Raw genomic sequence first — 25,222 nt, 5'->3', positions numbered from 1 at the left:
ATTGTTCAGTTCTTTCAAACTAAGAAGAGGTCCTACTGTATCTCAGACTAGTGTCCTGCTATTTAGTGTTACAATGTTTGGCCTCGTTGGTGGACAGCACAAAGACTGTAGATGGACCCAGTAGGAAGCGGTAACCTCCCTTACCTGGCTTTGAAAGCACTTTGCCTGATCTGTACTGATATGTGAGCCTTACAAATAAGTCTCACATATAAGTCTCAACTATATTTTGTATTTAATAGGAGTGTACATTTTCTGAAGTAGTTGGCAGTGTTATGTGCCTGTTTATTTGTTTCTATTAGCATGCGATTTTGATACAATTCTTCCTGGAAAAGGTTACTTTGTTTTAAAAATACAACTTATTCAGTCACAATTCTACCGTTCAAGAGACTTAAGATGTACAGGTGTATTTATGAACTAATTTCAGACTTAACTATTTTTGATTTTAACATTGTTTAACCCCACACTTAACTGCATGAGGGTGTGTGCTACTAGGGTCTAACACAATGAGCGCTGAAGTTTTTGTATGTGGTCTTTTAGAGCATTTACCCCCTAAGGGAAGTGTGGTTTTAATGTCAAAGATGCTCATTATTATTTTTATTGGCATAATTTTGGCTATTTCTTGTTTTTTTTCCATTCAGTTTGTGCTTTTTTAATTTGTGCAGTACTCCATGGCTGAATTTGTTATGGGTTGGGAATGTTCCTTTAAGCGTATTTGTGTTTTGCACTCATACTTATGATATTTTCATCCCCATATTCAAATCTCTTAAGTGAAAAAAATAAAAAAAAAGTTTTGCTTTCTACATAAGTTTATCCCAATAGCCAAGGCTTCTCTTTTCACAAGACATCTTTCTGATTGGAAGTACACAAGGTACAATGAAATATTAGTGCAAGATGACCTGCTTACATAAATCCACTCTACTACTGATAAGAGGAGAGTGATTGCCTGTGGAACAGATCAGCTCACACTGATCTCTTAACATATTTGCTACACTGCATACATTCCAATCAGGAATCAAGACGTTTTATGAAAAGAAAGACAGGTATAAGGTAGCTGGGTTCCACTGCAGAAGGTAGCAGAAGAGATTTGAATGTGGAGGAAAATATAGCATGAATATAATGCTAAAACCTATAAAATGCAATTAAGTTGTGTTGATGCCTGGACTATTCCTCATAATATTTAATAATAGTGTCAGGTATTTACATTACAATAAATTTTACATACTATGAAATTTAAAAAAATGGAAAAGTTACACATAGATTAAAGGACATACACCAGAATTTATCCTATCTCCTAATAGCTTCTTATTTGTTGATGATATCATCAACAGAATGTATCTTACATCAATAAAACAATTGTGACTTCAGTTCATGACAAAGGGCTCATTTCCACACCTAACGTAACCACTGTTCGTTGCTTCAAAATAAACCCTAAGTACCTGGTAATTATCACCTGCCCTACGTTTTTAACATCTCCCATAGAGACTAATTGGAGCTGCTAAGCTATCTGCCTACAAATCATGCCTGCTTCATCTAGCAATAAAAACTGTTCAAAACACATGTAATGGTTAAGTACAGTTAAGAAAAAAGATTGACTAGACCAAAAATATGTCTGGGAATTTAAAGGAAAACTCCAGGCACTATAAAAACAATCGGAATGGAGCTGTTAAAGTGCCAGGAGGTCCTAGGCACTGACGCGCCTTTAGGTATTAAACCATTCACAAATTGTATATCCGTAATATCTGGTCCAGCGCTGGATCACTCTACCCCCCTGTCCTTCTGCTAACTGAAATCCTAGATAACAGATGGCTCTTGCAGAAGCATTCTGAATGACCTAGAGCGGTCAGCTGACCACTGTAGGCCAATCAGTAGCTCCCTATTCATAAAAAGGTTCTTTTTTTAATAAATGGGGAGCTACTGATTGGCTTGGAGCAGTCAGCTCATGCCCTAAGCCAATCAGTGGTGCCACTGTACGATGTTGCCTGAGCCTTCCGTTAAATAGAATTTCAGAGGTGAGCCAGCACTAGGGACCTCCTGGCACCATAACAACTTCCTTTTGGTAAAGTTGTTATGGTTGTCAGACTGTCCTTTTAATGGCTCTGCAACCAACTGGAGGGAATGAAGTCAGAGAGGGGGCATATTGTGTCATCACCAGTGTCGTGCATGCCCCCTGAAAAAAACATCAGTTTAGTGCCCCTCCAGAGGAGCCCTTCTGAAGTGCTCTTATATTGGGAAGATTAGTCAATACGGTTAAAGAGGGATAAACAATTACTTACCCTCATTGACACAGTTGCAAAATCCACATTGATACCTTCTTCCACCTTCAGTAAACAGCATGAATGGGCACATGTAAGCTTTACACCGATTACATCGGATTGGTCCAGTCTCTCCATGATTCACAAGATAAATAGGTGTCTGGAATAAAATAAATACATGTCACAGGTTTATTAACTAACATTTGAAATGCCTCGAATTAAAAGTGAATTTAAAATTTTAGGCCAAAACAGATAAACTGAAAACATTGGTCTAGAATTTGCAATTTACTTTAAATACACTATGGATTTTGGAAAATGAATGCTTTAGTGAATAATGTTGTCAGTATTCTTGGAAATTTTGCAGATCTCCTGTTTTGGCCTAAATCTTGCCAGCTGGTGTCAGCTCTGTGCACATTATTGTTCGGGGAATGGACCCCTAAGAATAAAGTGACTGAATGTACACTGTGTTAACAGTGACTTGACAAGTAATGGGAAAACTTTAGACCAAAACAGAAGATTTGGCAAAAATACCCAACATTGTTTAACCCCTTAAGGACACATGACATGTGTGACATGTCATGATTCCATTTTATTCCAGAAGTTTGGTCCTTAAGGGGTTAATTGGAAATATTTATTAGCTCTAAAATTTTGTCCAAAATTTGGCATCTTTTCTCAAGTCAACACAAATCTGTTTTTAGTGAGTAAACTTAGCTGATTAAAAGTTACATTATCAATATATATGTATTTTTTTGTTTAAAACACAATTAGTTTTTAATTCATTTAGAACACAGAAAGAAAAGCTAGCATATAAATGTAGGGTAATAAATAATGAGTTTATATTGCTGTAAAGCTTTGCCTAAAAGTTAAGTTAAATCGGCACTGTCATGGCCGAATCCCGTTTTTTTTTTAACCCCCCCTCCCGACTCCACTACATCTAATTGTCCCCCTAGCTGGCTGCTCCCTGGGGGCAGGATAATAGGACCGTCCCCCCATTTTCATGTAGGGCCCCCACCCACCGATCATGTGTGGGGCTGCAGGGGACGCTAGGTCCACCCTTCAGTTTAATAGCGCCACTCGCGCAGCATTGGTGAGGGCTCGGGAGGGTTTTTTTTGTGGTCCTGTGGCTGCTCACTGTTAAGTAGACATGCCTCTCCCCGCTATATAGCAAGTAGGGGCAGAATTTACTAATACTAAGTAATCTTTACTTAGTATTAATAAAGTTGGCTGAAAGACTAATTTAGGTCTTTTAACCTTTTGGTAGGTAGCTCCCTAATACCGTGGGAATTAGGGAGTTACCTACTAAGCGGCTGCAAGATGCAGCCGCGGCACAAATCGGTTTGGAATTATATTTATTCAAATGAAAATCCGATCTGAACAAAGTCCAGAATTGTGTCCTAACATGAATGGCGAAACTGTTCTCAATCTGTTAGGACTAAATTCGGTAGTTTCGCCGGCGTCCTGTCTAAGTGACAGGATATTCAGGAATACTGACAGGAAGCATCGGGAGATCACAGAGGAAAGCTAAGAATTGTTGGAAAATTTCTCTGACCACAGGAAACCGAGCACACTTTGCTCCTCCGCTAGTCAGAGATGGGCAGGCGTAGGAAACCTCCATAAGACAAAATAGTCCCTACTTTGTCTTATATTTTAAAGAAAACTAGAGCAGACAGGAAGAAATAAAGAACAGATCCTGACAGAGGGAGAGAAGGGGAATCGATTGGGGAAAGGTAAGTTCGGCATGACAGTGCCGCTTTAACTTACATAAAATAAAATGTTTTAGGTGATATACACTAACTTATCTTGCAATATTACAGCTTTTGTTTCAAATTTTATAAGAACATCTTTTATTTTTAATTTGAAGATTTGTCACATCTTAACCAAAAATACAACATCAACAGACAACAGTCTTATTTACTTTGCAGTTATACTATAAATAATTCCAATTCTTGTTTTGTTGAAATAGCATTTTAAAGAATTAGATAAGAGTGAAATAAAGGGGGAAAAAAGTTGGACCAACATGTGATTGTCATTCGTATCTTTTTTATTTTTTATTGTTGCATCTTTTAGTAGGCACATTAACATGTATAAAAGAAAAGCCTGTTTACTGGATTTCGTAGCAGGGTCACCAAAATAGGTGCTTCAGACTTTTAAAAACTATTGATTTTTAAAAAAAAAAAGAAATTGTTGTTGAGGATTGAAACGCTGATTGATTGATGGTGAGAAATAAAAGTACCTTTGTATATACTTGTAGACCCACCATTTCTTATGTGGAATATATACATATATACATGCACATATACATACAAAAATACATACTCTCTGACCTGAACAAGACAAAAAAAACTTTAACAGGGTTTTTCACTAAAGTCAGAAATTGTTGAGAATTCAAAGTGACTTTCAAATTTAGGATTAAACCAGCTGAACTGGAGAAATTCTCCAAGTCAACTATGCTTCTACTTTAGCCTTACTTTGAATTACCAACAACTTTGAATTACCAACAATTCTCCCTTTAGTAAATAACTTTTACCAAATGAAATCTGGTGAGCACTGCTATACATATTTCTTTCTCTAGATGTCACTGCACAACAGCACAATAATTCAAAAGAACACCGTCCCATATATATATATATACAAACATATGTATATCTCGTAAAAGAGATTCCCCTTCTTTCCCAAAAAACTGTAATATAAGGGCATGGCCATCAAATATGAGCCATGGCTCCATCTACTCCAACATTTACAGAGTTATTTACTAAAGTGAGAATTGTCGAGAATTTAAAGTGAATTTAAACTGAAATTCTAATTTTAAAACTGAAGACTTTAAGAACATTTGAAAAAAATAAGTCTGATTATTTGTTCACTAAACATATAGATTGTTGGAACACATTTTTATTTTTCAAAGTTTGAGAAGACAAAAGGTTGAGCATTTTGGAGATTTTTTTCCAAAATCAGCAAAATTTGAAATCCACTTTGAAATCACCCTGGATTGTTACCTTAGTCAATAACCCTGTAAATTGTTTGAAATGCAAAGTGGACTTCAAATTTAAGGCACTGGTCACCTCTTCCAAGAGAGGCTGAAGATCTCTGCACTGAAATAGCCCAGCAATGTTTAGCTCATTGGCTGAGAGCACTCACCTGTATTCCAGGGGCTTACGGGAGCTCTCCTGGAGGCTCTAAGGGGCATCTGTTTGCAAATTATTTGACTACATACCCTGGGGGCAAGTGCCAAGGCACTTTGTAATGAATACAGTGCTTGGAGTGTTCCATTAAAAAGCTATTTAAAGGCGTTTTAATTTGCACTTTATCATGTGTGGGTGCTTAACCTCATGGGCGGTCATAAGAGCATGATAACATATAGACATATTTAATTTGTATTTTCCACACCTCAAATACTTATTTGTTCATAGTAAACCTAGCGTTAAAATCCTGGGAAGTGACAGTCCCCCTTTAACCCTAAGCATGGGCTGTGATCCAAAATGTTTTGTGAATCTGCATAAACTATTTCGATGGTTTATCATATTTGCTTTCGCCACAACTTGTTTAGTACTTAGCTATATGTTTTTAGAAAGATTTCAACTTTTAATCCAGCACCAGCATCATGATGATGAGTCCCAAAAGGTGAAAGTCTGCACAGTTTAACAGACCTGGCATAAAATACAAAGAAATACCATGAAATGGATTCTCATACACAAAGGCTTGACGCCTTAATGCCTAGGCCTCGTTACTAGTGTATCAGAATATAGCTACTTCCTTTCACATAGACACAGCATTGGTTCAGTTTTTTTTCAAAGGCACCAGATACACAAACCTTTTCCCCATTGCCTTTTTATACAAATGCACCAATTAAAGGGATAATTTACTGCCCAAATACAATTTAATATATATATATATATATTTATTTATTTTTAAATCACTATTTAGTAAGTATACTCCCAATGAAAATACATCTCATTTAATTATGCATGTTTTTATTGGTGGTATACCTTAAAACAGATTGCAAAAGCTGCAGATGTCTGCAGTTCAATAAGTAGTCTTTGCACGGCAGGTGTTCTAAACCATTGCTGCCTCTTGAGTTTATCTCCACTGAGCTAACCAAACCAGGAAGTAACAGGACCTGTTGCTGATTGACAGCCATGGGTTGTAACAAGGTTAATTTATAAAAGTGTCAATTTCTATTGAAATCTTCAGGTTTTGTGAAATAAAAAGAGGACACAGTCTTCACACATACAGCACTTCATCGGCAAGCTAAAGTGCTCTAGGTGTTTCGAGTGTTCCTTTAATGCTCTCTAATATCTGTATTCATTACTCCTATTTACTTGATTACCACACCTTACAATATAAGTTCAGTAATTATATGTAATTATCATGCTCTTATTGTACAGGTTTTATTCTAGTGGAAGGCCCAATGTTCACATTACAATAGTTGAGATCCCCTTGAAACGTATTAAAAATAAACATTATTTATGAGCTCAGTATGCAAGTTACATATGTAAGCTGTATTTTCCATGTATCCTCACATAAGGACCAACTTCTCTACTGATAAAAAAGTAAATTCTTCAGGCTTATCTTGTTTGCATGTTAGGACAACCTAAAAGCACTTCTGGTGACATGCAGGGTAATATTCCACCAGCCTCTATCATTCCCCAATAGAACACGGCCCTTGTCAGCCATGGCTCATTGTGTTGTTGTGTGTCAGAAGATAAGACAAGAGGATATGTCCTTTCTAAAGAGACTAGATCGAGCATCACCTGAGCTTGAATAATAGAGCATACTTTACTTATTTCTGGGCCTGGTTTTCCAGATAGTTGCTAAGCAAATTTTGTATTTACTTGTTCAGTTATCTGCTTTAGAAGTGATAGACAAATTACATTTTCGATGTCTGTGTGCTAGTTTGCAGAATAGTCATTTGTCAGCCACGTTTAACATGATCCCTCAGTAATCCATTTCTCTGATACAGACAACATCAAGTAATTCAAAAATGATCTAATTATTTTAAATATTATAGTCCTGTGATGAACAGTTTCTTAGCCTGTCACTATGGGCAATCAATTTGCCCAGGGTTTGTTTAAACCATGCCTCTCCTTACATACGCATAGCAATGAGCTTTATTCCCAACTCTATTTCTGTGGTGGAATCTCGGTAAAAATAAATTTAGTAGGCCGAGATTACCACGTGGCATGTGTACGTGCATATGCTGACGTATCGATCAGTTGGTTGCACGAGGCAAGATACGATCAGTAGTGTACGGAGCATGTGCAAGAATACAGGATATAGTATTACCCTCCTCCATTGTGCTGGACAGGCCATGCGGTCAAGCAGGAAGTTAATTCTTATTTGTATTGATTGGTCAAGAGAATGTGCGGGTGGAGCTTAATATGGGAGGAGTTATGTGCCTATATAAGGAGCCTGCACTATTGTCCGGGGCTCAGAACTTGCTGTATTTTGGTGACATTAGTCCCTCTGAGTCCCGATCATTGATCCAATAAAGAATCTCTTCCTTCCTGAAGAAACCTGTGTCCATCTCTCTGTGCTTGGCTTCCGTCAGTTTCTCCGTTATCATTTGGTGCATTGGCCGGGAAGCTCATCGTTCAACGGTAGCTGAGAGGCAGAGGCGTGAGATCTTTGCCCACGTTCTCTACGGCTGCACCCCTGAACTTCTGCGTGGACCTCCCTTCGTCTCGGCGCCACTGGTCTGTTGTCCAGGAGATCATCGGCCTCTACGTAAGAAGTGCTGGGGTGTCCCCATCGATGAGTGTGAACTCAGGTTCAGGAACGAGGAGGTAAGACAACTGCTGTTTTAGACGGCAGACCCACTAGGGGTATACCGATTGTGCGGTAGGCCCAAAAGGGGTTTAAATCTGTGTATGGAATCTGCCCCTTCTGTCGGAGGGAAGGAGCGAAGGCGCACCGCTCAATCGAACGCTCTTTAGTAAGACCGTTTGATTTGGTTTGGAGTCAGGCGGGGTCCTGTGTAAATAGCCCTAGCCGGACACCGGTGTCTTGTCTAGACTAGCGTTCTAGGGTGTATATTTTGTTCGCTAGGTCGGAGGGACCGGGAGACTAAGCGGCGTCTGTGTAAATTCGGTTCGCTAGATCTCAACCTATCTTGGCTAAGTGGGAAGGCGTGTAAATTTGGAACCCACTAGATTTTTGATAGAGTAAATAGACTAAGAGGGTTCTGTTGTAAATTCCGCCCTCTAGTTCGCTATATGTGGTGCTTGGGCAGTGTGGCTAACCAAAACGGGTGTACATAGTTTTAGGTAGTCCATTCAAGGTACTGGCCAATAGTTTAGTTGGGATTGTATATGTGTTAAAGATTGTTAGTAAAGTGTATATCTTGTTAGATAGCGCGAGCTCAGCCGTCTAGCGAGAGTGTTAATAGTGTGTTGCTGTATCATAGTGCACGGTACCATAACCCTGTATATTTACTGACACTGTATATAAGTACTAATCATTGTCGTCTATTGCATGTTTAACATCATAACCACTAATAATTGTATTGTGACCTTAAATTGTGCTTTGACCTATGCTAACCGTACTGTAACCGCTATTTGTAAAAGACGATGTTACTGGGGTGTGTTATAGACGGGAAATTCGTATATAGAGAATTATAGCGTGGGTGACTGTATAGTTTCGTCAAAGGGCATAATATTGATTATTTAGTGACTGGTGTAACAGCTGTGTGTGTACGGGAATTCCCTGAGTGTTTATTGTGTTATTGTGTACGTTTCACTTGGTAACCGTACCACGTGGTGCTGTTGCCAGAGGAAACGGGTGTGACTGTTGGATAGAACGCGTGCATAGTATTCGTTGTCAACAACGTTCCATTGATAAGTATGGGCGCGTCGGAGTCAACGATTTTGGATCCCTTAGGTTGTATGGTAAAGCATTTTAAAAAGGGATTTAAAACATGTGATTTTGGGGTTAAAATGTCTCCTGTACGTTTGGTCACTTTGTGCACTAGGGAGTGGCCTATTTTGGTTGCGGCATGGCCGCCACGTGGTAGTTTGGATCCAACCCTGATACAGCGTGTACACGTGGCTGTGTCAGGTAGGCCTGAACTTTACGGACAGTTTCCATATATTGATTGTTGGAAACAGGCCGTAAACGACTCGCCAAAATGGATTCAGATATGCCACGAGGAGCAATGTCGCCTCATGGTGGCCAGGACTTGTTTGTCCACTAGGACTGTGGTTAGGCCCATTTTGGACACGCCCCCTGAGTCCGAGATCCCTTTGCCGCCCCCTTACTTCCCTATAGCAAGAGGTGACGCGAGTGCAGGAAGTTCTATACCCCTCCCCTCATTGCCCTCATCCACTTCCGCTTCCTCCTCCAGTACAGAATCCACCCCCCCTCATATTAAACCTCCCCTTCCGGAACCAGAACCAACCCCCGTTAGATCTGAATATCCTGATTTGGCGCCACTTCAAACTTCCGGTCAAGCTTCTTCTAGCTCGGCTGGGAGTATTCTATTTACTAGCTTTTCCCAAAATCAAGCTCCCACATCCTCATGCCTTATTTCCCCCCGACTGGAACCCATAACTGACGCCCCTTCACGTAGCCCTATACTAACCAGACAACTGACCGGTACCCAACAACTCAAACATTATCAGATGCCTCTTCGTCTGAATCCTGGGTCAGCCTATCTCGATGCCGCAGGTCAAATGGCACATGCTGACCCAGTCTTCGTATATGTCCCGTTCACGACTACCGATCTCTTGAATTGGAAGACCCACAATTCCTCGTACACTGAGAAACCACAAGCTATGACCGATCTGTTCACCTCGATAGTTCAGACACATAATCCGACATGGGCTGATTGCCAGCAGTTATTAATGACATTGTTTAATAATGAGGAAAGGACAAGGATTAACCAAGCGGCCATTAAAGCGCTAGAGGATAGAGCCTGTGCTTTAAATCAAGCCAATCCGGCAGCATGGGCCGCAACACATTACCCTAATACCGATCCCAATTGGAATGTTAATGGCGCAGATATGGTTCAGCTAAAAGCCTATAGAGACGCTATAATTGCTGGCATGAAAGCCGGAGGGAAGAAAGCTATTAATATGTCGAAGACAGTTGAGGTGATTCAGAAAAGTGATGAAGCGCCCAGTGTCTTTTATGACCGATTATTGGAGGCATACCGCTTGTATACCCCCTTTAATCCGGAAGACGCTAATAATTCCCGAATGGTAAACTCCGCCTTTGTCAGCCAAGCTTACGGAGATATTAAGCGCAAGCTACAAAAGTTAGAAGGGTTTGCAGGAATGTCTATCACCCAACTAATGGAGGTAGCAAATAAAGTATACATGAACAGGGAAACAGAGACAAAGAAAGAGGAAGAGCGCAAGATGCGTAAAAAGGCTGATATACTAGCGGTAGCGATCGCAGGCGTAGATAGACGGGGCCCAGATAGAGGCGATAGTAGATGGAATAGGGAGCCTTTGAGTAGGAATCAGTGCGCGTATTGCAAGGAAGAAGGGCATTGGAGAAACGAGTGTCCGCAAAGAGAGCAGTACGAGAGAGACCCACCCAGGGCAGGTTACGGAAACTTTAGAGGCAGAGCGAGAGGTAGAGGAGGCCCCGGAGGGAGCAATGGTAATAGAGGAAGTAATGGGAACAGAGGAAGTGTAAGGGAAGATAGGTACTATCCAGCAGCGCAAAGGTCCCGCGATAGAGAAGGTAGGGACTTTGTAGGATTGGCTGACACGGTCATGGAGGACTATTGATACCGACCGGGCTCCATCCCCCTTGGTCGAGCGGAGCCTATGGTCGATGTATCAATAGGGGGAAAAAGGAGTGCGTTCATGATCGACACTGGTGCTGAACATTCGGTGGTGACTAACCTAGTTGCTCCTCCATCTGGAAGAACTATTACTGTAATAGGAGCAACTGGGAGAAGTGCTGCAAAACCGGTTCTTAAAAGTCGACTCTGTACATTGGGAGGCCACGTAGTAAAACATCAATTCCTTTACATGCCTGAATGTCCAGTCCAATTGCTGGGACGTGATATGCTATCCAAATTACAAGCGCAGATTGCGTTCCTACCAAATGGAACAACATCCTTAAAGTTTAATGGACCTTCAGGTATTATGACATTATCCGTACCAAAGGAAGAAGAGTGGCGACTTTATACAGCGTTGACTAGCCAAAACCCTAGGAGTGATGAATCCTTATTCAACATACCAGGAGTTTGGGCAGAGAACAACCCACCAGGACTGGCCCGCAATATTCCACCTATTAAAATCGAACAAAAACTTGGGGTTTATCCAGTGAGCCTACGGCAATATCACATCCCACAGAAGGCTAAGAAGAACATCCAATCCTATCTGGATGAGTTCATACGGTATGGTATCCTAAAATTCTGTACTTCCCCCTGGAACACCCCATTGCTGCCTGTTCAAAAGCCCGGTACAGATGAGTATCGACCTGTACAGGACTTGAGAGCAGTCAATGATGCGGTTGTTAGTATACATCCAGTTGTGCCCAATCCATATAACCTGCTTGCTTTAATTCCGGGCGGGGCTACTTACTTTACAGTCCTAGACCTCAAAGATGCCTTCTTTTGCCTCCGAATTGCCGCAGAAAGCCAATGTATCTTTGCTTTCCAATGGGAAAACGCTGTGACGGGCTCAAAACGCCAAATGACCTGGACAAGACTGCCCCAAGGGTTTAAAAATTCACCTACCCTATTTGGTTCAGCTCTAAGTCAAGATTTATTGGATTTCGAGTCCATCCCAGGAGAGTGTGTATTGTTACAATATGTAGATGACTTGTTGATAGCAGCAGTTACAAAGGAAATATGTGAGCAAGCAACGCACGATCTACTACACATTCTCTGGAAGGCAGGATACAAGGTGTCTAGAAAGAAGGCTCAGTTGTGTTTGCCAACTGTCAAATATCTGGGATTCCATATCTCTGAAGGTCAAAGAATTATGGGGCCAGAGAGAAAAGAAGCTGTATGTCAAATACCGATACCCAAGAATAGAAGACAAGTGCGAGAATTCTTGGGGGCAACAGGCTTCTGTAGGATATGGATTCCCAGCTACGCGATACTGGCAAAACCTCTGTATGCAGCTATCAAAGGTACAGAGCACGACCCCTTCTTATGGACTCAAGAACAGCAAACGGCATTTGAAGATGTGAAGAAGGCTTTGATGAGTGCCCCAGCATTAGGTCTACCTGATCACACACGACCATTCTACCTGTATGTACATGAGCAAAGAAGAATGGCTGTGGGAGTATTGACACAGTACTTGGGATCATGGCAAAGACCTGTTGCCTACATGTCTAAGCAACTGGATGCAGTGGCCAGCGGACTTCCACCTTGTCTAAGAGCCATAGCTGCAGCCGCCCTGCTAGTAGCTGAAGCCGATAAACTCACTCTGGGTCAAGAACTTTATGTACGAGTCCCACATGCAGTACAGACGTTGTTGGATTACAAAGGAAATCATTGGTTTAGCAACAGCCGTATGACCAAGTATCAAGCAATGTTGTGTGAAAACCCAAGAGTGCATTTAGAGACTGTAAATACCTTAAATCCAGCTACCCTTTTGCCACAACCTACTGAAAGTCAACATGATTGTTTGGAAGTAATGGATGAAGTATTTTCAAGTAGACCAGATCTTCGTGATTTTCCCATCCAGAACCCTGATGTTCAATATTACACCGACGGCAGTAGTTATGTGAAAGAAGGGATCCGCTATGCAGGATATGCAGTAACAACGATAGACAAGGTGATAGAAGCTCGGCCACTGGCAAAAGGAACATCAGCACAAAAGGCAGAATTGATAGCACTGACACGAGCGTTACAATTGGCTGAAGGTTTAAGAGTGAACATCTACACGGACTCCAAGTATGCATTTTTAACCACTCATGCCCACGGAGCTTTGTATAAAGAAAGAGGACAATTGAATTCAGAAGGCAAAGAAATCAAGTACGCAGCTGAAATCCTACAACTATTGGAAGCAGTGTGGGAGCCGAAAGAAGTCGGTATTATACATTGTCGAGCGCATCTGAGAGGAGATGGTGATGTAACCAAAGGAAATCGGATGGCAGATAGTGCAGCTAAGCGTGCCGCTGAATCGGGAAGACAAGAGTATGTGGGGCATATAGCTGCTCTTATACCAACTCCACTGTCTCAATGGACTCCAGTTTATACAGCTCAAGAAGAGGAGTGGTTAAAGACTGAACCTGGAAAGTATTTGGAGAACAGATGGTATCAGTTAGAAGATGGAAGAATAGTCATTCCAGCATCCCTAGCGGTAGAAATTGTCCAAAACTATCATAACGGGACACATTCTGGGAGAGACAGTACCGAAGAATCTCTCAGAAAACATTTCTACATACCAAGATTGTCCAACTTGACTCAGGCCATTGTACGAAGATGTGTAACGTGTGCTAAGAATAATGCAAGGCAAGGACCACTAAAGCCACCAGGAGTTCAGTTTATGGGGGGACTCCCCATGTCTGATTTACAAATTGATTATACAGTGATGCCTAAATCTGGTGGACATCACTACCTACTGGTAGTTGTGTGCACCTATTCAGGCTGGGTAGAAGCATGTCCTACTCGTACAGAGAAAGCAGGGGAAGTTGTGAGATTCCTGCTACGAGAAATAATACCCAGATATGGACTACCCTGCTCTATAGGATCGGACAATGGACCAGCTTTTGTTCATCAGTGCCTACAACAACTGACTCATATGCTTGGTATAAAGTGGAGGCTTCATATGGCATATAGACCCCAGAGTTCTGGTAAGGTAGAGAGAATGAATAGAACTATTAAGAATCAGTTGGCTAAAATGTGTCAGGAAACCCAACTTAAGTGGAACGTTCTCTTGCCCATAGCTCTATTGCGAATCCGCAGTACACCTACCAGAAGGATGGGCCTCTCTCCTTTTGAAATCATGTATGGGCGACCACCTCACGTACTTGGTAACTTAAGGGGGGATTTGAGTCAGTTGGGAGAAGGAATTACCCGGCAGCAGGTTGTAGAGTTGGGTAAGACTATGGAGGAGGTACAGAAATGGGTACAAGATAGATTACCTGTGAATATTTATCCCCCAGTTCATAGTTACCACCCAGGAGACCAAGTGTGGATTAAAGAGTGGAATAATGTACCGTTAGGCCCCAAGTGGAGAGGTCCTTATGTTGTTCTTTTGTCTACCCCTACAGCGATAAAAGTAGCTGAAGTGACTCCGTGGATACATCACTCCAGGGTTAAACCAGCAGCAGTCGATTCTTGGCAAGCTACAGCAGATCCAGAGAATCCCTGCAAGATCCGGTTAAAGCGCACGACTCAGTCGGAGTGACGAGGAACCTTGTGGATTAGAAATTTTATTGTTTCAGAGATTTGGTAAGTGAGTGAGAAGGCCATAATAAAGCCTGTCCGCTCACCAACGAGTGTATAAGTCAGGAAAAGTCTTGAAGGGACCCCTGTGAAGACGAGCAGAACTCCATTCCCTGCAGCCCTTACATCCTGGAAGCTGAGGTGCCTTCGCACAGACGAAGACTGAGGATGACGACGAAAGATGTATTCTTAATAATGTTTTTATATGTGTATTTTTATATTCAGGAAGGTAGAGGTACCGACACTCCTAGCTGTGAGGTATGCATTAAGACTACAAGAACAGGTAACCCATATTTCCCAGACCCTAATTTGGCATTCGCAATACGAGTGTAAAGGAGATGTATCAAGATGTAGATACTTAAATATAGAATATAGTGTGTGCCATTTAGGAGTAGGAGAACCTAGGTGCTTCAGTCCAGAGTATCAACCCCGTACAATTTGGTTGACTCTCAGGAATGGAGATCCTCAGGGGACCCTAATTAACAAAACGGTATTAGAATCCGTATATTCTTCAGGTGTTCTGCTATTTGATGCGTGTAAAGCGATATCAAGTGGTAGAAAGCCGTGGAATGTATGTGGGGATCTTAGATGGGAGAGGACGTATGGGTCTAACGATAAATATATTTGTCCCAGTAGTAAAAATAAGTATGTGAGTCCTAGATGCCCAAATAGAGATTATAACTTTTGCCCATATTGGTCTTGTGTGGGGTGGGCAACTTGGGGACAGACAGTAGACAAGGACATGATTGTGACTAAGTTGCCTACCAGTCCATATTGTAAGTCTATGGAATGCAATCCAGTCCATATACTTATAAATAACCCCGACAAGTTCTTAGATAAATATGGTAATTTATTTGGGTTTCAAATATATGGGACGGGTTTAGATCCTGGGACAGTATTGTTTATAGGGATAGAGACTGATACGGTATCCTCCCAGACTCATCAAGTATACCATTCCTTTTATGAAGAGATGAGCATAGATAATAAGATCCCCCATAATGCTAAAAACCTGTTTATTGATTTAGCTGAAAGTATTGCCGGTAGTCTTAATGTTACCAACTGCTATGTGTGTGGAGGTACTAACATGGGAGACCAATGGCCTTGGGAAGCAAAGGAGGTAATGTCCGGTTCTGAGGCAGTTGACCAATTAATATCTACACAAGCCGATTATCATATGAGTGTTAGAGGTAAATCTGAGTGGAGATTAAAAACCTCCATCATAGGTTACGTTTGCATAGCGAGGAAAGGAATGATGTATAATACTTCTGTAGGAGAATTAACTTGTCTAGGGCAAAAAGCTTATGATGATGATACAAAGAATACAACTTGGGGGTCGGCTTCAAATGTCTCAGAACCATCTAACCCGTTTGCTAGATACGCCAATTTAAAGGATGTGTGGTTTGATTTATCCATCACATCTAACTGGAGAGCCCCAGCAAATTTGTACTGGATCTGTGGTAAGAAAGCCTATTCGGAGTTGTCACAGGACTGGGAAGGGGCATGTGTGTTGGGTATGCTCAAACCATCCTTCTTCTTGTTACCTATTGAAACAGGTGAGACTTTAGGTGTTAAAGTGTATGATGTGAATCACAGGAAGAAAAGGGGACCCATAGAGATAGGCACCTGGGAAGATAATGAATGGCCTCCCCAGCGTATTATAGATTACTATGGGCCAGCCACATGGGCAGAGGATGGTACCTTTGGTTATAGAACCCCAATTTATATGCTCAACCGTATTATAAGATTACAGGCAGTGGTTGAGATCATTACTAACGAGACATCACAAGCGCTCAATCTTCTAGCGAAGCACAATACCAGGATGAGGACAGCAGTATACCAAAATAGATTAGCCTTGGATTACCTTTTGGCAGTAGAGGGAGGTGTATGTGGGAAGTTTAACCTGAGCAATTGCTGTCTTCAAATAGATGACGATGGGCAAGCAATAGCTGAGCTTACTAGCCATATGGTTAAACTAGCGCATGTGCCTACTCAGGTATGGAAAGGGTATAATCCAAGTAGTTGGTTTGGTAGCTGGTATGAGTGGTTTGGAGGGCTTAAGGCAGTGGTAGGTGGAGTCCTACTGATTTTAATGTTGTGTCTACTCCTGCCATGTCTTATACCCTTAGTAGTTAGGTCTGTGCAAAGCCTGATAGAAAATATAGCAGAGAGGAAGGCTGCTGCACAGATAATGGCAATTTACAAATATAAGGCTCTAGATCAGGGAGAACCAATGCAGGAAGATGAGTGTTGAAGATTCACATCATAGATAAGTCTGGTCTGGTTCATGGTAACTTGCGGTGTATGTAAACCAAGGTTAAGTGATGCCTCAAGTAATTGTGAAATATCAAGAGGCATCAAAGGGGGGAATGTGGTGGAATCTCGGTAAAAATAAATTTAGTAGGCCGAGATTACCACGTGGCATGTGTACGTGCATATGCTGACGTATCGATCAGTTGGTTGCACGAGGCAAGATACGATCAGTAGTGTACGGAGCATGTGCAAGAATACAGGATATAGTATTCCCCTCCTCCATTGTGCTGGACAGGCCATGCGGTCAAGCAGGAAGTTAATTCTTATTTGTATTGATTGGTCAAGAGAATGTGCGGGTGGAGCTTAATATGGGAGGAGTTATGTGCCTATATAAGGAGCCTGCACTATTGTCCGGGGCTCAGAACTTGCTGTATTTTGGTGACATTAGTCCCTCTGAGTCCCGATCGGTGATCCAATAAAGAATCTCTTCCTTCCTGAAGAAACCTGTGTCCATCTCTCTGTGCTTGGCTTCCGTCAGTTTCTCCGGTATCATTTCCTCAGTCCCTTACAGGGCTCTGCTCAGAATTTTTGCTTATATTGTAGTGGTCTCTTCTAAAATGCAGTATATTCTCACCACAGTCAATATTGTAAGAGCAGCAACAGTACTTGGACACAGCAGTTGGAATTGTGTAAGGCACAGTGTGAGAACACCTCACATGCGATGTATGCCCGGAGAGGTGATTTTGAAACGCCCTATTCAATCTCCAATTGGGTGTCTGAATTAGATGCCCCACTATATAATAGTTCAGTTATCTTACAATCTCAGCGAAGCTCACTACTCAGAAAGTAGCTTAGAGGTACAGTGCAAAGGGTGTGATTTCAAATCCTACGTTTGTATGCTCATACTGTGTGCATTAGATACAGACGGTTGTGAATTAAATCACTGCATTTCAAAGCTCTAGCATGGAGTGTCCATTTAGAGTCACCTGAGATTCCTCTGGCGGAGGAACACCAAATATCGATACACAGCTGAACTAAATTGGTGAGGGGTGGCACTTGGGAGCTTATCTCACTGTATATAAACTGGTGAGTGTTATTGTATGTTTAAGGACATTTGCATGGCAAAAGGGCTTGTGCCTGAAACGTCTGCTTTTATCTTTTTTGTCCTTCAAAAAACATTTTTGGTAGTACTTTCTGTGCAAACTTCATCTGGATGCGCCAACCTAATTTCTTCTATGTTCACATGAGATTCAGTGTTATATCTATAAGTCTATAATATCTATATCAGTCACATCAATGAAGAATTTATTGTGTCCGTGAATGAGTGGCCGATGAGCTACTGACACTACAAGTGCATTTAATTACCCAGTGAGCTTAGTCCCATTTATGCTACGGAAAAGGAAAGATCCCATCTGTGTTTGCACCTGGTCTATTTACAGTCATTTAATAATTTCTTAAGAGTCAAGTGCGTATAAAACGCGTATAAAATGAAGTAAAATATGAACAAGAAACTTGATTTTATAATAGCTAAAGCAGGGGTAGTCAACCTTTTTATACCTACCACCCACTAATGCATCTTTCTTGATGGTAAAATGTCCTTACCGTCCACCAGTGCTGCAGTAACTCGAACTTTTTAGCGCAAGTGTCTTCAGGTATTCTGGTAAATAGCCACGAGCATATTTATTTGTTTCAGACGTGGGTTCTAAATTTGTTGCACAATTTAACAACTACTTTTACTCTTACCACATTTTGATCTGCACTCCACACAGTGCTTCTCCTCCCCCCGTTTCCCTTTTATTACAAACACCCAAAACAATGCTGTTTTAGCTGCCAATTTTTATTACGTTTACTCCCCCTTTTTTTGCTACTTTATCTGCCTTCTTCTTATTTACCTTCCTTATATTATATCTTTATATCAGGGGTCTCGTTTTCCCTTTCTCTTTATTCTCTCCTTCTCCTTCCTTTACTTATTTTCCTTCTTTCTTTCTTTTATTTTATAAGATAAAAAAACTTAACTTGCCAAAACATGAGCCACTCTAGTCTAAACACTGCCTACCCTCCTCCTTTATTTTAACCCCTTTTTTCTATTTTCCTTCCCTTTTTAAAAAAGTTTTTTTTTTTTTAATCTTTTCCTTTTTATCTCCTTGTTTAATGCTTTTCTTTTACCTTTCTTATGGCAATGTCCAAAAGTAAGTCTAAGCTAGTTATCCCACTTATTATTATTAGCCAACAACAATTCTCTCCTTTTCCTGCCTATAAATTTTCTTTCTCCTATTTTACAAGTGCTCTGCTCTGCTTCTGCCTGTCCCTGCTATCGTGCATCAGCTGCCACTCCTTCCCTTCCTCTTCCCACGTGTTACACTCGCTCGTGTTGGCACGCACGTACATGCACGCGTTCTCTTGTTTGCGCGCACGCGCTCTCTTGTTCTCACAAGTTCGCACGCGTATGTACGCATTCATGCTCGTTTGTGCACTCGCGCCCGCCCACTCGATGGAAGAAGGATTCAGCTTGTTGTGCCGCCGAACCCCCTTCCGCCCACCTGAAATCCTGAAACACCCACTAGTGGGCGGTAGGAACCAGGTTGACGACCCATGAGCTAAAGTAACATTGATCCACTTTGTGGCTTAATAGCTGCACCTATCAGCAATGGATATAGTTCTTCTTGGCATTAAAGGGATACTATAGTCACCAAAACAACTGTATCTTAATGAAGCAGTTTTGGTTTATAGATCATGCCTCTGTAGACTCAATGCTTAATTCTCTACCATTTAGCAGTTAAGTCACTTTGTCTATATATCCCTGGCCGCGCCTCCCTGCATGTGTCTTATATGTTTAAACTTCCTTTTTTTCAAATTCTGTTTAATTTAAAATTATCTCCTGGTCTGTTAATAGCCTTCAATAACTCGCTGGAGCCTTCTGTTTAAAGTTTCTGAAGCAAATATCCAACTGAAAATGAAACAATTTGTTTCATGCAGGCTATGTGAGTCACAGCCAGGGGAGGTGTGGCTAGGGCTGTATGGACAGAATCAAAAGTGATTTAACTCCTAAATGGCAAAAATTGAGCAGTGAGACTGCAGGGGCATGATCTATACACTAAAACTGCTTAATTAGGCGTCCCTTTAATTAATGTTTTTTGATGCTTATAGTGTTCCTTTAAACTGAAAGAAAACTTTATAAACAAAGCCAAGTCAGAGAGAGTAAAACTTATACAATCTCTTCTCGATTTATTAATAACCAGGACATGATATTTACAAAGCAGTAAATCCATCTGTCTGCTAGATCACATTACAAATGTCATATTAAATGGACATTGTGTTCATGTATGTATAAGAAGCTGTTTGTTTGTTTGTTAGAGGTGAATATATTAACAAAAATGTGTACTAAAGCAACTCCCAAAAGAAGACTTCAGAAAGAATTTAAATTGTAAAGATTAAATTGTTCCTACATTTATACAACTAGAGACAAAAAAAACATCAACAATGTAGACATAATTAAGAAAACAATTAGTACAAAAATAAAAAAGGACATTAAGTGCCCTTATTGCCTAACTGCTAAAAAAAACCTCCCATAATGGATATGTTGATGCATACAAATGAAAAATCTATGCTTAATCTGCATGGCATTTGAGTTACAAATGCAGTTTTAATCATATAAAAGTAAATTGTGAAAAAAAAAAAAAACCTTGGGAAGGAAACTGGTAGCGGAAATTCCAAGGTATGCGTGACCCAAAATCACATCCTGTGTGCCAATTTGATAACAGATATTTCTCTAAGGGCCCATTAAGTATAGTGCATTAAATACGTCAAACACAAACAAATGTTACCATGCAATTAACCAATTAACTAATGAACTGCCAAGTCCATCCAATGATAACTGCCTAACTCTAAACAATTCTCTTAACACAAATGACAACAAATTTCCAACATTCAAAACTGCCCAGTCTACTCCTGGTAAATAATATTTTGGATGGGAAGCTAAGGCATAAACAAACCATTCAGGAAATTATTGAGAAATTAATATCGTAAACAGTGAAAATAACTGTTAATTCTACAATTATTAGCAGCTACAATGAGAATGGAAGTTTGTGTTACTGTAGAATAAATATTCATAAAAAAAATCTTATTACCAATGAAAGTTCCAAGTGTCAATCATGCATGAAAACAGTTATTTTCAATATCAATATGTAAGCTGGCATTAATGTAGTGTGTGGTAAAAACATTGTCAAGTGTTTTCATTTACCAAACATTAACAAGCAGGTTCTGACACTTAATAATGTACATATATATATATATATAATGTAGTTTTCCATAAACTCTTTAGATTACTGCCCCATTTCGGCAACAAAAGGGTTAAATTAACTGATGCTTTCATAGAGAAGCATTGGGACACACAGACTGCTTCTTATAGCTCCCCTATACCATTCCATCCCATTTCAACACCCAATTAAAGGGACACTATAGTCACCTGAACAACTTTAGCTTAATGAAGCAGTTTTGGTGTATAGAACATGTCCCTGCAGCCTTACTGCTCAATCCTCTGCCATTTAGGAGGTAAATCACTTTGTTTATGAACCCTAGTCACACCTCCCTGCATGTTACTTGCACAGCCTTCCATAAACACTTCCTGTAAAGAGAGCCCTATTTAGGCTTTCTTTATTGCAAGTTCTGTTTAATTAAGATTTTCTTATCCCCTGCTATGTTAATAGCTTGCTAGACCCTGCAAGAGCCTCCTGTATGTGATTAAAGTTCAATTTAGAGATTGAGATACAATTATTTAAGGTAAATTACATCTGTTTGAAAGTGAAACCAGTTTTTTTTTTCATGCAGGCTCTGTCAATCATAGCCAGGGGAGGTGTGGCTAGGGCTGCATAAACAGAAACAAAGTGATTTAACTCCTAAATGACAGTGAATCGAGCAGTGAAATTGCAGTGCAATGATCTATACACTAAAACTGCTTTATTTAGCTAAAGTAATTTAGGTGACTATAGTGTTCCTTTAACACTTTTTCCTCTTGTAATATTTTGTTCTGCATTCATAGCCATATTTCCATTTCTTGAACTATTCTTTTAATTTTTTTCATTATGTTTCCTAAGTGAGGGACCTGCAGAGATTCTGAGATTCTTGTCTTGGTAGTCAGTTTAGAAATACATTGTGGTATAGGTGTCAATGTAGACAGAGTTGGAATTTAATGTCGGATAACTGTCAGTGTTGATGCATGGCTGTTAGATGGGCAGAGCAGAGAGACAAATAGTCATGTGCAATATTGTCACTGGGAAGACCTATTTAGAGGAATCATCTTGAGTGAAGAAGGGGCACAAATGGACAATGTAGCTGAGCCTAAGGCGTCCATAAAAGAAAGTAACATGTTTCATTAACTGAAAATGTTTTTGAAATGTTACGCAGCGCACTACAAATTAATATGGTTTACCAACCACCTCTAAATTCTAAAATGATCCAGTAAAATGGTATGAACAAAATATTCCATGTGATAGAACCACATGGAATTCTAAAAAAAACACGAATGATCGATCTGTCAAACATGTTCAAACATTTCTCTTTTTTCCCCAATTTGTTAATTGAAGTTTTATCCTCCGTAACATCCACAAAAGTCATATCTTTCAAAGTTTTCACCGAAGTGTGTTACAGCAATGATTAAAACGAGTAAATATAGATATGACACAAGGAATTAGATTAATCTTTTCTCTGACAGAGAGATTGCTATCATGTCTCCATAACATTTTAGTACAAACTACTAGGAATGTTTGAGTCCTGGAGTGCTAGAAGATGCTTTTGAATGTCCATACTATGATTTTTATGTGGCAGTTAAAACAACTATTTTCCTAACAAATGTTGCAAGAGCTGTCTAGTTATTTGTCGAGTGTCTCGGATTTACATTTTCTTGCTGTAAGATAGGTTTAAAAAGATGAAATAGATAAATTATCATGTTCAGTTCATGCCTGCAGAAATCACCACTGCCTTAGCTGACATTTTAAAAGAACGAATTGCTTTGAATTAGTTTTAAAGGACCAGCAGAGGCCTTTCACAGCACAGCAGTATATTTTTACAGCCTATTATGGTTAAGCTGTGTACGTCAGAGATGAAAAGCACTGGTGGTCTAGACACTCCATTCACACAGATCGAGCAAGTAAATGAATGCAATGAACTGGGTATATCAATCTACAAAGTTGTTATCAAGGTTGTTCACATTTGATTGTCGCGTATTTGTTATAGACAGAAGTTGAACCCACTATTAAGAAAGATTACCACTAACAGAGTAATTCACTTTACATCATATTTTTTCTGAATGGACAAAATCTGATTTAAATGGCCGAATACCAATTTTCATTCAGTCAACCCTCACAAATTGGCTGGATGCATGCTTTGTTTAGTTTAAAATCAATGCTTTTTCCATCCGAACTCTGTACAAAGTATTTAAAATATGTACAAACAGGGCAGTCTTTAACACTGGGCAAAAGCGGCAGCTGCCCCGGGCCCAGTTAATCGGGGGGGAGCAAATCAGCTGCCCCTTAAGCCCGCAGTGTTTTTTCATGCAGCCCATTGTCCAAATACGGCCCGCATGGCCCAAGCTCTTAAGGCCACCCAATGACAATATGTCTTCAGGACCCGGTCAGCCCTGCAGTACTTTAACTGCGCAGTTGGGCCCCTGTGATGATGTCAGCCAATGCTGGGAGAAAGTAACAGCATGGACAAAAGTCCCTTTGCTTGTTTAGCACAGCGCAGCACAAGTAAATGCTTGTTCTGTGTTTGCTTGGGATTTGTCTCTGGTGTCCCCATAAGTGGAATACCAGAGGACAAAAGTTGGACAGGGTTGAGAGAGGTGTTCTGTGCGTGCTGCATGTGGTGTTGTATGCATTTGGAGGTTGATTGTGAGGTTGGGGTGTGGGTAGGAATGTGAATAAGAAACTTGTGAAGATCCAAATAAGGGAGGAATTCTGCTTGTGGTTGGGATACTGCTTGCAGGCTTTATGCATGGATGGGATGCAGCTTGTGCGGTTGCGTGTGGGAGGATGCTGCTTGTGGGATTGAGTGTCTGGGGAAATTTTGCAGTGTAGTGTGTGTGTGTGTATGCATGTGTTTAGGGGCTGTAGTATTTATTGTAGGGACATTGAAGTTAGTGTGTGTGTGTGTGTTGGGGGTTGGGGGGTGGGAGCGGGGTAGGAGCTTTACTGTGTTGGGGGGGGAAAATAAATCATTTTTCCCATTCCCCATAATTGGATGACCGATGTATGTGTGTGTTTCTCTTCTACTTTGTATTTAATAACTAGGACTATCCAGCAATTTACGGATTTCATATTTTATTTTAACTTATTTGTTTTAGAAAGATTCTGTATGCTTGGGGATTATGGTGTGATGTGTAGCAAGTGTTTTGTCATTGGTAGATTTCAGGGTCAGGATTTAATATTGATTGGACCCTGGGCAAGCATTTGATTGGGCCCCGGGTCCCTGTCCCCCCCACTCCCTGGCATGCAATCAAGCTCCCCACCCCAACACAGAGGCAGACGTAAAGTAGTGAGCGCTCTAGTGCATTAATTGTTTTGGGCCCCCTTATTGCATGGCTGGCCAAAAGGTAGATCATCATCTGTCATACAACTCCAACAATGCTTTGACAGCTGGGGCTCTACCATTGTCCCTTGGTTGCAGGGTTGTAATTAGCAATGAGCAGTGTTTGTGTGTTTTAATGTAAGCATGTTTTTGTTGGAGTATGTTTGTGTGAATGTAGTGGTGTGTTCAGGGCCGCCACCAGAAATGTTGAGGCCCCTACCTCAGCTCAGGGTCTGGGCCCCCGGGAGCCCGCCTCCAAATACCGCCCACAGGGTCCGCCTCCAAATACCGCCCACAGGAATACACACACAGACACAAACACACACACTGATATAAAAGGACACAGATATATATACTAACAGACACTCATACTGAAACAGACATACACGCATACAGGCATACATACTGACACACATACTGAGACATACACACATATACAGACACACAGGCATGACAGACAGACACATACTAACATACATACAGACACACATGCATGAGGACATAAAGACACATACATACATACACCGACATACATGCACACATACACACATACTGACGGACATAGAGACATACATTCATAATGGCATACAGACATACATTGAGAATGACATGCATACAGACATTCATACACACATACACACAGACATATGTTCATAATGATATGCAGACATACATTCATACTGACATACAGACATACATATATACATACATAATGACATACATAATGATATACAAACATACATTGATACTGGCAGACATACATACATACAGACAGACATACAGACATATATACATACATGCAGAC

At 40.6% G+C, this 25,222-nt stretch overlaps 1 protein-coding gene across 1 annotated transcript in view; it reads right to left on the bottom strand.

The window, feature by feature from the left end:
- SEC24D (SEC24 homolog D, COPII coat complex component) overlaps positions 1-25,222 on the bottom strand; it is a 162,513-nt gene that overhangs the window by 88,523 nt on the left and 48,768 nt on the right. Inside the window, exon 9 of the mRNA XM_063458256.1 lies at positions 2,274-2,412. Coding sequence (XP_063314326.1) covers positions 2,274-2,412 — 139 coding nt within the window. The remainder of the gene's footprint in view (positions 1-2,273; positions 2,413-25,222) is intronic.

Source organism: Pelobates fuscus, chromosome 6 (assembly GCF_036172605.1).
Source record: "Pelobates fuscus isolate aPelFus1 chromosome 6, aPelFus1.pri, whole genome shotgun sequence".
Lineage (NCBI taxonomy): Eukaryota > Metazoa > Chordata > Amphibia > Anura > Pelobatidae > Pelobates > Pelobates fuscus.
This window is presented reverse-complemented; position numbering and strand designations above follow the sequence as displayed.